The 13763-nt window shown below is 47.1% G+C and overlaps 1 protein-coding gene across 4 annotated transcripts; it reads right to left on the bottom strand.

Moving 5' to 3' along the window:
• Positions 1–1580: 1580 nt before the first annotated feature.
• Positions 1581–11917, bottom strand: etv5a (ETS variant transcription factor 5a). Of its 4 annotated transcripts, none has more exons than XM_062402497.1 (13): positions 11746–11917; positions 10034–10181; positions 9797–9893; positions 9649–9696; positions 9251–9301; positions 7104–7227; positions 6696–6992; positions 6277–6608; positions 4702–4764; positions 4361–4429; positions 3934–4103; positions 3745–3852; positions 1581–3562 (listed from the first exon to the last, which is right to left on the bottom strand). In XM_062402497.1, exons 2-13 carry the CDS (start codon positions 10079–10081, stop codon positions 3332–3334), a joined length of 1638 nt encoding a protein of 545 aa, XP_062258481.1. In that variant the 5' UTR covers positions 10082–10181; positions 11746–11917; the 3' UTR covers positions 1581–3331. The 4 variants fall into 4 exon arrangements, with proteins under 4 accessions (XP_062258481.1, XP_062258483.1, XP_062258482.1 ...); XM_062402499.1 differs by having other exon boundaries at positions 3751–3852; XM_062402498.1 differs by having other exon boundaries at positions 9797–9890.
• Positions 11918–13763: the final 1846 nt, after the last annotated feature.

The following is a 13763-nucleotide window of genomic DNA, read 5'->3' as shown; positions in this document are numbered from 1 at the left end:
ACAAGACGGTTGAGAAACAGCACAAAGCTCACACCTCCTCAGGCCTCGGAGCTCACATATAACCAAGCAACACAACACGAGCCAAACACACAGTTTGGAGCAAATGATTACCTCCGGAAAAATATGGTTGCACCCCCGTCTGTCTGCTGGTTTGTTTGTTTGTAAACAAGATTACGCAAAACTTGGTGGGAGGATGTGGAACTGGTCAGGGAAGAACGCACAACAATTACATGTGCAAACTATTCACACACACACTACAGACTCTACAGACAGTTGGAGTTCTTCATTTTCAGCGATTGTCACACTGCACCTTGTAATGTTTATAGTTTGAGTTTTGTATTGTCTTTTTCTCATATTAAGATCTTTCTACTTTGCTTTTATTTGAATTCATCTATTGCTTTGTTGAGCGGTTTCTTGGTGCAGCTTGGTTGAATGGAAGTGCTGTTGGCGGCTCCACTAGTTTACTCAAGCATTCCTCAGAATCAGTACAGGTTCACTTTCCAGCTCTTCTCCACTGCTTTATTTTCACAACCCTATGTACTAGTTATTTTTTATTGCAACACGTTGTAGAAATATCCAACAGCTTTTAAAATGCTGTAGAATTAAGCAACTGTTTGAAATCTCTCAACGCAATTTGTGAAGTCCTCTATATTGTGGATTATTTAATAACCTGAGGTTTACTGTGTGGTAATGTCATTCAGCACAAATCTAATAATGTTTAATATAAATAAATGAGCAACAACGTTAAAACAGGGACCTGGGTTTAATGTTCAGGTTGATCCTTGTACTTTCATGTTTGCATGATTCGTCAGTAAATAATTCACAGTTTGACACTAAAACCTTCAGAACAGGAGCAACAGGAAGACATTTCTGATGCTGCCGTTTGGTGATGGTTCGGAGTTTGCCAAATTATTCATGAGCTTCAAGCATTAGACTTGACTGAGAGCTGGGAGTGAGCCATAAATATTAAAATATCCAATACTTGCACATAAACGTGAAGTTAAGGTTTCATCTACAAGCTGAGACAACACCGCGATAAAGAAACAGAGGTGAATTATTTTGTATGGAAGGGATTTAAAAAAAAATCAAATAACCACACTTCTTTAAAGATATATAATACTTTGTTTTGTTATCTGTATATTCTCCAAGGAGTGTCTGATACTTTATACAAATCTATGCTCTTTTATAACTCTTACTTTGTAAAATATAAATAACCACCACACTAAGTGATGCTTACATACTTAAATAACTACACACTATGCAAATGTCATATATAAAATGTGACTATGCCTTTAAAAAACATGTAAACACCAGTTACAGTGTCGACAGAATGAAACGCATGGAACCAGGATGTTTTTTTTGGATCCCCGACGCTGATGAAACATTTGCCACAAGTTAAAAGAGAGTTAATGATTAGCCAGTCAGGAGAGGCATGTGACTCAGAAATCAGTCAGGTCAAGCACAGTGACTGCCAGAGCACAGCAGCCAGTCAGCTGACCGACTGACTGCAACAGGGGTGTGGGGGGGGTGTGGGGGGGGGGGGGGGGGGGAGTGAGGAAACACACCAGGACTGCAGGCAGTGAAGCATAGAGGACCGTTTATTGTACCCAGTACAGATTATTATAAACTCAGCAGTGTAAGAAACACGTTGTGAGGGGAGTGGACTGAAGCCTATACAAGGGCAGACGATCCCTGTGCCCGGGGCGGATCCCATGATGCCGTGCGTCTTTTCATAGACACACGTCTGCAGGCGTGACAGAAACAACTCCTCATCCAACCCCAGCACAGGGCTCTCCTGAAGAAACAGTCTGCAGTAGCTGCATCGCAAAGGTGGAGATGGGTTTTTAAAAAGGTACATGTCTATTAAAGCCAGAACTATACAGCTCATACATTAAAAACAAAACAAATGCAGCCTTATAGCAAAAATATATACTTTATATAAGTTTGTCTTTGCCCCCATTCAGAAACAGAGATCATGAACACAAGAAAATTGCAGAGAATATCACAAATATCTTCTTTGTCCAGAGACGGTAAAGCGATATGTTAGTGGGCACACAGTCTCGACTGATTACACCATGCAAAGAGAAGCAGGGGTTTCCAGGTGACAGCTCGTGATTGGCGGAGAGGTGTCCCCCCCCCCCCAAAAAAAGAGGTTTTCAAAATTCCACCCCTCTTATCAAACTCCTTTTTGTTTGTTTTTTTATTTGCATGCAGCTTCCCTGATGCTCCTGCCATACTGGTGCATCAGAGGGACGAGTACACTGCCAAGGAAAAAGAAGAGGAGCAACGTGACCATTTATCATACACAATAACTTCTTAGGCTTTTTAGGGAATTATCTGGAAAATCACGTGTTATGTATCCCTTTCCGAATGGAGGAGATGGGAGTGCTAATCGCCAGCAGTAATGAGCAGAGACTGGAGGAGTGGACTGTATAGACTGTGGGCTTCTACTGTGGGGGTGCAGTCTCTAAGGGGAGGCCGATACAATCTCTGACGAGTGGAGAACCATTAAAGAACAAAACATTTACACAAGAGAGCAGCCCGACCGACTGAAGTACAGCAACGCCCCAGAAACCTGAGGGTCCTGGGGGTCTAAAATAAAACTAGTTGTCGTCCTATCTACAGAACACAAGCTGCTTGATGTTTTTTTGTTAATCCGTCTTTTTTGCAATTTGAAGCCCTTTCACGGATTTTGTCGTTATGATGTGGTGACGTAAAAATGTGTGTGTGGGTGGGGGGGGGGGGGGGGGGGGGTCCCAAAAAAGGCAACTATAGAACAATGCTGCATTTTATATATCTTATCAGATTTTTTTTAAATGTTTTTGACTCTTATTTGATTGTACTTAAGAAAAGCAGATTGTCACACAAAATCAGAAAGGTAACAACGTGTTGCAGTCCCGTACAAAGGGGGGGGGGGGGGGGGTCTGCCAGTTCGTTTGAAGTTGGCTGTGGCCTCGCTTCGTTGTGTCTCCGTCGCATCAGGAGCCTCTCTCCTTAAGCTTCAGAGAGCGGCCGGTTCCAGTTCAACGTCACCGGCCTCACATCCCTCTCCCTTTCTCTCTTTCTCTCTCTCTCTCTCCGTCGTTCGAGTGATGGTGCAGCAGAAGAGCCGTCGCAGGTTTTTCCCCTCGTTCATTCTTGGCTGGGGAAGCGAACAGAGTTTTTAATAAAGGTTTTCCAGGGAACAGGAGAAGGAACTGAGCAGAGGTCCCATCTTCCCAAAAGAAGCTCGCCAGGTCCAGCTCTGGGTTTTCTTTTTAAGAGTGGGCGTCGAGAGACTTTGGGAGTGTTTGCGTGTGCGTGTGTGTCAGGACGCCGGAAGCTGCTTGTGTTAGTAGCCGTAGACGTCTGAGAAGGGCAGGCCCGCCACGCACTGCTCCCCAGCGTCCAGCAGGTAGGGGGCGGACTCCTCGTAGTGGGTGAGGGGCACGGTGTCATCGTCCACCCCCGGCAGGTTGTCCGGGTCCACCTTCAGGTTGGGCCTCTGGTTGTCGGGGAAGGCCATGGAGAACAGAGCCTCGGGGTCGCATACGAACTTGTACACGTATCGTTCACCTGCCACCTGAGAAACAACACAACAGACATATTGACTCTCATGGGAAAGGTTGGAGGGATTGATTATTTTGTAGAAGAAGAGATGGCGGCTCGCAGGTTAATATTCACGGCATCTATTTAGCTGCTATCATAGCTCACAACGGCTGGGAGAGGAGAGTGGAAGGAGAGAATAGAAAGGGGTGAACGTGCCTTTACCTTCTGCATGATGCCCTTCTCGTAGTAGTAACGCAGCGAGCGGCTCAGCTTGTCGTAGTTCATCGCCGGTCGGTTCTTCTGGATGCCCCAGCGACGAGCCACCTGAGGAGAAGGAACCCATGGATCACAAATCTGCTCTGTGAAGTTCAAACCTCCATGCAGCTGTGCAAAGTGGGGACTCACCTCCTCTGGCTCGATGAGTTTAAACTCCATGCCGCGACCGGTCCAGGCGATGAAGTGGCCATTGGCCGGGTCGTCCAGTAGAGTCACCAGGAACTGCCAGAGCTGCAGGGAGCCGCGGCGCTGGTAGGGAGGACCGTCACGGTACACTGAAGGTTCCTGTTTTACTTTACCTGCGAGAGGAAGAAGAGCGAAGACGAGAGGACAGGAAGAGATGAAGAGGCAGAAGGGGAAAGAGCAAAGAAAGAGAAACGTGTCAGTCAGCGCTGTGCTCCACCACGGCCACAGTGTGGTGAGACATTCCTGCCAGATGGCGACTGTGAAGAGGACTGGCTGTTCATGATGCACCACGAGCAGCCGAAGCACTCAGCTCTGCTCACAGGAGCCCACTTTAGAGAATCTAACAGAACTTGGTTTTACTTGATCTTACCTTCTAATCTTTCAGGGACCACACAGGTATCGTCGAAGTAGAGCTGAGGATCTCTGTCGAAGGAGAAGCCTGCGATTGAAAGAAAGATACAAAAATCAGATGACAGTTTGAGAGCAGATCGAGGCCGGTGACCACAGATCAAAACTGCCTGCAAAGCAATATGGCCGGGCAGCCTCACAGGGATTCACTGATAGATTAACTTCTCCTTGAGTTGTCATTTCAATGCTGCCGACTGCTACTTTATCACCCGCTCAGTTTTCATCAGCTCGATAAGTCACAAGGTTCAGGGTCACAGAGGAGGAATTTAAATTAATATTCTATAGACAATATTCTGAACTTACTTTCATGGTTATTTTGGTAGAAGCTCCCCGCTCTCCCAAAGGATGACTGACAGTTAGGCACTTCTGTAAACAAAGAAGACAGGAGCATGAATTTAGACCGACCGTCCTCACCGTCCTATCAAATGTGTAATACATCAAAATCCAGCTCACAGCTGACAGATATATTTGGACCCCTGCCACCGTGCACAGAGATACGCAGCTTTGATATTGTATCTGCAGCTCTGTGTTTATAGAGACATCCAGGCCGAGCTATATTAGTGCGTTAGGTCACTCTGACAAATATACAGAATGGAAATAAAAGGTCAAAAGACACGGTGGCGGCGTTTCTGTCCAACCAGCAGCCATGTTCATCCGCAGCTCCAATAGCCGGGCTGAAAACCGTCCGCCCACGCACACAGAGGGGTGGACCAAAGCCCAGATCAGAGTACACTGCTCAGCACACAACATCCCTTGCATGTCCGCCAAGCCCTTAAATGGGATTAGCACCATGGTTGCTGTATTAAATCTCAATGACAATCAAGTTATGCCAGTCCTCCCCCGAGGGGGTCGAGGCCTGTCTTCCGTTCGCAGCGTTTCTGTCCCTTCCACTCCTCTATTTCCTGTCTGCTGATAAGATGGCCACAGATCAATCATGAACGAGTGTTTGCTCAAGTGTCGGACTCAGGAAAGAGTTCGCAGGAAGCAATCGTTACTGTCGAGTCTTAGAAGAACTCTCGAAACTCCTCCGGCCTAATGCATGTGTGCACGGATTCAAACTGTGGCTCTATATCTGTCACTGAACATGCACATCGTCCATGCATCTCGAGATACAAGGCCGGTGACGTAGGTATTTAAAGACCAAAAGGAGCTAAGAGGATTTGTCATTACATCACTACCCTACCAGCCGCTCACACAACAGGCAGGAGAAGAATGAGACCGGCTGAACGAGATAAAGATAAAGAACAAAAGCTGCAGAGTCTCAGGAAGCGATGGTGCTAATGCATCGGAGCGGGAACAACAGCTGGGCGTGTGGGTGTTCGGGATCAAACAACGCACAACCCACACTCCGGCTCGTTTGATTTACACAACACGAGTAAACAGCAGCTCTGTCATGACTGATTGACAAGGAGGGATCGTTGGCCTCTTGAGTTTTCTGTGAATTCCAAGCAGAGGAAATCCAGGCCCCTACAATGGACCTGCTGTGTTGTATGTCACCAAGTCCTCTGAGGGCGCTGGCTGGCCTAGATCTATTCCGGGTAGGGTCATTGAAGAGGTTCGCTGCACCTGGCTGGATGACCCATTTACTTTTTGCCCTTGGAGGCTTAAGCGGAGCTGGAAGACCCACTTTCCTCCTCCTGCCGTGACGCTGGAAGAACAACTCACATTAGGCTCTGAGTCTCTGAGTGTGTGAAATGAGCGTCTGTGTGACCAGGCCTCTGCTGCATGCTAAAACTCACAGGCATGTGTTACTGCCCAGAACAAACATGGCCAAGCACATTCCTCAGCCCCTGCTCGCTCTCAACTCCGACAATTACTTTCACACTGATAGTGAGACACTTTCACACTGGACTCTCTTCTCCAACTCCTGCTACTCACCAGAATCAAAGCAGAAGTCGCGGGGCTCCTGTTTGATGGCCATGGGATGGAAGGAAGCCTGACACTGAGGGCCCTGGGGGGGACCTGGGGGGCCCATGGAGGGGACGCCCTGCTCGGCGTACCGTGGGTCGATGAGCTCTTGTTTGAAGCCCTGGGGAGGCACTGCCACCAGCGGCTCTGACATCTGCCGGTGGTACGGTGGCCGCCCGTCACGTGGCAGGTTGTTGTTGTTGTGGTTGTTGCTGCTGGGAGGCTGGGGCAGGAACTGGGGGCACCCTTGACTCTCTGACGGGGGGAAGGGTAGACATGGCTCTGACATCTGCCTCTGGAACCTGAAGGTGGATGAAATGGCAAAACAACGTGATTAAAGCTGGAAAAGACAATTATGGTAAAGTCCAACTCGAGGTAAAGAGGCTCACCTGTGCTCAGGTGTGAAGTTGTTGGCATCCTGACTGATGGGTGCACAGGGCACGGCGAAGGATGGGCTGTGGCTGTGGACTGGGAGTGCTTGCTGGTTGGGCGGCCCTGCTGTGATTGGCTGTTGTGCGTGCACCGACCGCGGCCCCGGGTTCGGATTGGCTACATGGGAGTGGGGCGGGGGAGTCTGCCCGCTCAGTGGGTGCGCTCCTGGCGTGCTGTTTGGGCCGCAAGGAGAGACCGGCGTCGAGGGGGGAGTTAATGGCTTGAACCCTGGGCTGGGCTTCCTGTCGTAGGCACTGTGGAGGAAGAGACGGGCCGGAGTCAGAACTGGTTTCATTTGAGACTATCAGTAGTAATCAGTAGGATTATCAGTAGACGGTCCAGAGTCTGCTGTGGACACTACGCACCTGTAGCTGTAAAGGCACTTCTCCCCGTAGGGCATGGGACTCCTGTCCTGGCGGCAGGGGGACAGCTCGTCGGAGCGAGTCAGCTCCCGTTTGATCTTGGCTGGTGGCGGGCCATGAAACATCACTGGATAGAAGGAGACATGCGGAGGAACAACAGAATGCATTAGATAAACTCCAGATATCACCTAATTGGAGCTATAAACAGAAGTGCAGCAGTTATCTTAACAACGTTTGGATCTGATGGATAAATGGACGCATGGACAGCATCTGTGCACCCCCCCCCCCCCAACTGACAGAGCCACTTAGCAGCTATTTATCATCCGCCCTAATGACGCTCGACTCCGCGCTCTGAGAACAGCCATCCATCCACCAGCGCTAGGTAGCATGATACTAACTGCACTGTACACACAAAGGCTATCAAAGTCCTCGTCTGATTCCCATTAGGCCAAGCAATACCAATCCCCATGAATCAGTGTGGCTGTAATCTAATGGCGGTGAATGATTTTCTTCTCCCGGGCTGTAACCATTAGACACTGGCTGCAGCTCTCTGCGTATCAGCGGCAGTTTCCGGGGCGCCACATAATAGCCAGGCAGAAACTGGATCCCTTGGCACAGAGGAGCGGGAGACGAATAAATCACCCGGGGTGCTGATGGACCTGAGCAGAGCTAACAATGGGCACGTGAGCTCCCTTGTGTGCGCAGCGAAGCCTAATGGCTCGGGCCAGACTCCTCACACACACAGAAGAGTAAATAACGGGAGATTAGACGTCTTCTCTTACTCTGGATCGTGCACAGGGGCTGGATTAATGGAAAAGCAACAAACACAAACTCTTGTTAAATCTCAGTCGATCCACAACTTCTCTCTTTGCAGCTTACCAGTAAATTATGTACAGTTCGGTGAAGGAGCCGTTACTCACTGAAACTCAAATTTGAAGCTCTAGTTTTGTCGAATAAGGGATTTGAGAGAGAGAGAGAGAGAGAGAGACAAAGACCACCAAACTCGCTCCTCTGTATCAAGGACACTGCTTTGAAAACCAATCATTGGGGACAGCATGACTAAAACCATGCCGCTAACATTTACCAGGACCTCAGACATGCCTCATTAGACTCCGGTCTCCATGAGGGACACTACTCCTGGCAAGGGAAGTGTTTAAACTGAAAAAGGGGTCCTTCAGAGGCACCACAGACCAGCACACACACACACAGATACACAGCGTACTGACAGCACAAGGTCACGGACGCAACCACAACAGCACTTAACACGGACCCAGCAGCATTCAGAATAAACCCACACAGAACCTTGGACGAGGCGCTCTATAAAAGAATACATGCATCAACGTCAGTAACATGTTGCAGCTCTGCAGGCCTGTGATCAGTTAACAGCTCGACGTGCCACAGCAGCCAGGATTTAAAAGCCCTGACGCCGAGAGGCAGCCACCACACCCTGTCTCCATCTCCTACGCATCAGACGAAAACATAAACTCAGAAATACATGGGCGAGGGAGGGGGAGAGCACATAAAATGCTCCATTGGGCATAATTCAAACATGCCCCCCCCCCCCCTCCCCGGCTGCAGCCTAAAGGCGGCGTGCAGAGCAGAAGGCTGCACGGACAGCTTCTGAGGGATGTTGGTTCAGGGCAGCAGAGACTTAAAACAGGCAGATCTGAAGCCGCCACGATCCTCTGGAATCTAGCCCACTTCAGCAGCAGGGCCCGAGTGCGAGAAAGTGTGAAATCAGATTAGGAGCTTGGCTCATGTGATGCCCCATGCCAATCGGCTGATTAAACTCAAAATGGAGGAGAGGCAGGGAGGGAGGGAGAGCAGCCCTTCCCTGAGTCGAGTCTTGAAGACGAAGGACGGTGCTCGTCCTCAAAGGATGAAGAATGCTAGTGTATGGCAGGGGGTGACCGGGACGTCTTTCCAGGGACAGTAATTCAAAAGAAAAGATTTCCTCGAAAGAAAAACTGAGGATTAAGTCTCACTTCAGCCCGATTAAAGACGGCTATCTCAATTTCCTGAATACAAAAAATAACCGACCGGGACTAAAACCTCCCGACCAGCCGGATCAACTGCACCAAGGCCGTTACAGAATCTGCTCAGGACAACACAATCACAACAATCAACAGAGGAACAACAGAAGTACTCACAGCTCTCCGACTGGAAGTCAGGGACAAACTGTTCGTCATCGGGCACCTGGGCTGTGGAGATACAGGAGAAAAGGCACCAATCAAAAAAATGCTCCTTTGGATATTTCAAAGAGCCAATTTTAGCCAAAACTAAATAAAATAACATGGTCAGCAGTTTCTCGTGTGAAGGACTTTGCTCTTCTGGCTCCAATTGCTAACTGAGAAATAGCGTATATTTCACAATCTGGCCGAGTTAATCTTTCACCTTAAAACTTGCCCAATTTCATTGTGTTCACATTTTAGAAACAAAAGGTCTAAGAGATAAACACGGTTTGTTGATAATAGTGAAAATACCACTTCAGAAACATCGGTAGAATGTTCGAAAAATGTATTTCCTATAGAATAAATACAAAACTCACCTTCTGCGATCCAGATCTCCTGCAGCTGACTGAGGTCTTGGAAGAGATCTGGAAATTGAAAATTAAAGAAAAGAAAAAGTTATAAATCAGATGTTCCAACAAATCGAAACATGCTGATCACAGGGACGGGCGTCACCGGGCTGCTTACCTTCCGTGTCCTGGGCGAGTTCTGTGTCCACAAACTTCCTCTTCCTGTCCAACAGAGGCCTGATGTGAGACGCTCCATCCACATGAGACTTGTGCTGCTGGGAGAAGATGGAGAAATGTCAGAACATCAACAGACAGGAGGCAGTGGACCGGAGCACTGGGATGCACGGCCACCACTGTGCACAATGCAAAGCCACTGGTCAACAATGTAAGGACATGATGTCGTGTGTCCACTTACGCTGGGTGGGACCATGAATGGGACCTGCTGGTCGTAGAATCCGTCCATGTTATCTGGTCGAATGGGGGGGAGGGGGGGGGCTTCAGTATTGGGGGGGAGGGGGAGGTGTTCGCTTAAAGCGACAGCGCCTGCGTCACTTTGTAGGTCACTGGAGAACAAGGATGAGGAGAGGACACAGAATCAGCTGTTGGTTCTAAAGCGTAAACATCTGGAACTCCTCTACATCGGGTTGTGTTTACACAGCAGCACCACTGGTTCCCTGCTGCAGCCTTCTGATGCTGCAACAAGGCCACCATCTTCCCTCGGCCCTTTATTTAAGCAACAAACAGCTCTTTGAAGTGAGGGGGGGGGGGGGTGAAGTGGGAGCAGCTCAACACAAACACACACAGTCACACATGTAGTGCATTTCTATAAGCTGCACTACTCTCCCACTATAATCAGCTCAGAGATGTGGAGTAAAGGACTGGGGAAGAGGAGTCTCGCTCCTCGGGATGAAACTGGTCACAGATCTGATTAGAGTCTTATCGAGGCTCAGACCTATTGATGCCTCATAAAAACTACTGTCACAACTACCCCCCCCCCCCCCCCCCCCCCCCCCACTCTCCTGGGTTGAGGAATTTAAAAAAGACAAAGTTGAAGAAATAAACGAGTGGAGCCGTGTCCTCCCAGTGATGTGACTCACTCCTCCATCTCCAGTTAATAGACCACCGACACACGGAGGGAGTGCTGCCGATGATTGCAGCAGCCGAGCAGGAGCCAGCGTCTCCATGTGGAGTATTAATATAGCTCGTTAATCTGAAGCAGAAAGTTAGCGTTGACGGTTTAATTGGCTCGACTCTGACCCGCTATCTATGGAAGCTGGAATAAGGCGAGAGACGGTGTTGAAACCTGCAAGATGGAAGTTTGACGCTTTTAGAAAATAAAAGTTACTTCACTTTTACAGGTTTTATCATAAGTATAATTACGATTTTTATTTTATCATGTAGAAGCAGATATTAATGTTAGACATCAGTTATCATATTTTTAGACTTTTTTTCCTCATGATTTGTGACTTAATTGTTTTTACTGTTAACCCAAGAAATCAGTATTTCATGAATAACTATTATTATGGTTATAGTTATATATTAATATTTTTGTGTAACTTATAATGTTGACATTTTTAAATAGGACAAAGTTTGCACAAAAAAAAATGTCACTTCACGGGCTCATAAAAGAAATTCAAAGTCAAACTGCGCAACTTTCAACTTTTTGTGCAAAATCCCAATTTGCGTGAAACTTTTGCGTCTCAGTCGAGGTTGAAGAGCTGGGGGGGTCATCCGACACCGCCCCCCCTCCTCCTCCCTCCGCCCTTCCCCCACCCCCCTCCTTCCTTGTTTTTCTCAATGAAGTGAAACTGGATCCGTTTGGAAACAAGGGAGGAACAAATGGGGTCCCGTCCATTCATAAAAAAAAAATATCACAGTGTCCTGACCGCGCAACACCACGCACGTAAATCAACACACGCACACACAACAACACCACACATACAATGTAGACACGCACTGTGTTTTACTTAACGCACGTAGAAGCGGAATATTTTAAAATGGTCGCCAAAGTAAATATCTTTAAATAAAGGCGTTTCGTATAAGCGCGTTAGAGAAGAAAAACATCCGCGGCTCCGTGGAAACTAGTTCCCCCCCCCCCCCACAGCAGCAGCAGCAGCAGCAGCTTACCTTGCGATGCGCGTCCACGTCCTCTGCGTCCAAAAGATGCGTTAAAATATCCACGCGCACGAAGTGATGATTAAAAGACCACACAGCGTCGTGCACCGGTCCGCGCACTAACACGCAGTATCAAGCAGGATCACGCACACTCACGCACAGATGCTGCTCGGGCGACGCACAGAAGTTGACTGAGCTTTTTCTCAATGGTTCGCTCGCTTCTTTCCCCCGGGCTCCGGCGGCGGGCAGGCTCGCCCGCTGATTGGCTGACCGTGTACGCCCGTCAGGGGAGCAGCCAATGTCGTCCGAGGAGGTGGTGACTCGTGCACGAGGGTCGGTTCGGCCAATCACAGCGCGGCAGGGGCTGATATTTATGAATGGCTGGATTTCATTCACACTTCTCCCCCCCTTGGCCCCCTCCCCGGTGTTTTTCTTAAAGGGCCAGCTGCGGTGGAAATGTACTGAAGTCGTTACTGTAACTGTAACTGTAACTGTAACTAATACACAAAACCTGACTGCTACTTAGTTCACTTACCCCGACACTGTAAACAAGTATTATTAATTTACTTGATTGATTCCAATTCTGTTGTTTACGCCACCGTTCAGAAGGAATTATTAACTTTTAAAATCAGAATCAGGTTTTATTTCCAAGCAGGTTTACACATACAAGGAATTGGATGTGGTGTGATTCAGTATAAATATAAAAAATAGAAAGATTTGTAAAAAACTAAACTGTAAATTTAAAGATACAATACAAGCTACAGGGGAGGGATTGTGCAATATGTTTGTAAAATAAACACTCGAGACTTGATTGTGTAATAGACTGTTATTTGCCACAGGAAGTTAAAGTGTCATAACAGTTGTTACATTATATTTATTACACACTATATTTTCAGATGAGAGTATTACAATACGCCTTGTTCCATTAAGCCTCGGAGCTCGGAATAATGTCACACCCGAACAACCTGTGTTGATAGAGTTCCAGTTTACGATGTGTACATTAGCCAGCTAGCCTTTGTTAGCAAAAACAGTTCTTAACAACGCATTACGCGACTTTTTACGCATATTAACATCGACAGTACTTGATAAAGATATATACAAACTGTATCATCTGCATACATGTGAAACCCACTGACTTTGTTCTTTCTGCTTTACTTCTAGATTCTTCTCTTACTTCCTCACATGTGTTTTACAAAGTCACACGTCCTCAGTTAATCTGTTTATCAAACACACTCAGTGTTGACTCACACACATCAACCACAATCTGACTGGTTTAATTGAAGTGTGTTCTGTGAGGGAAGTGCAGATGATGAGGTCATCACTTTGACCAGATAAGAATAAAATGTTCTTCAGATCTTTATTGACTCTGGATGAAGGTGATGAACGCTGGTGATCATGTGACCTTTCATCTGGTTTCTACTCCTGTTGCTCCTGTTTCCAAACCACGTAGCGTGATAAATACTTCATCACCACATACTTATATCACCTGTTTCATCATTTTAATGCATGTGTTTATATATTTATATCATTTCATCCACACTGGACTCCAGGGACAGTAGATTGTACGTGGGAATCCAAACAAAAAGTAATTTATACATATTTAAACACATGCTGATCATAAGAACAACCTTTTATTCACAAAAATAATAACAACATAGCCTGAGAAGAATAAGTATAATTTCAATACTGGACTTCTAATGATGACATGAGTATTTTTCACAGTGTAGTATTAGTACTATTTCTTAAAACTTACCAGTGAAATCTGCTGAGCTCACTCATATTTACCCGAGAATGAACTGTTTTGATTTTATCGAGGCTGTGACCTTTTCTTGCAGCCCCCCCCCCACATTTGACGGCACATGCTCTAAATAGAGGAACACAGTTGGTTTGTTGTTCATCTTTTTAAAAACTTGTTCTAAATGTCGGAGCTGGATCTACAATTGATCTAATGTGTGATACAAACCTCTCACTCTTTTAAATTAAGAAAAAGGACTGCTATTATGTATTTGATGGAGAATAAGACATCACCA

Source organism: Platichthys flesus, chromosome 13 (genome assembly GCF_949316205.1).
Source record: "Platichthys flesus chromosome 13, fPlaFle2.1, whole genome shotgun sequence".
Lineage (NCBI taxonomy): Eukaryota > Metazoa > Chordata > Actinopteri > Pleuronectiformes > Pleuronectidae > Platichthys > Platichthys flesus.
This window is presented reverse-complemented; position numbering and strand designations above follow the sequence as displayed.

What these genes read in the sequence shown, in the direction of transcription:
- etv5a (XM_062402497.1), bottom strand. Translation starts at nt 10,081, where the DNA reads ATGGACGGATTCTACGACCAGCAGGTCCCATTCATGGTCCCACCCAGC. An exon ending in CATTCATGGTCCCACCCAGC is followed by an intron (nt 9,894 to 10,033) that starts GTAAGTGGACAC and finishes ATCTTCTCCCAG; the next exon opens with CAGCACAAGTCTCATGTGGA. An exon ending in GGTCCCTGAAAGATTAGAAG is followed by an intron (nt 4,104 to 4,360) that starts GTAAGATCAAGT and finishes TTCCTCTCGCAG; the next exon opens with GTAAAGTAAAACAGGAACCT.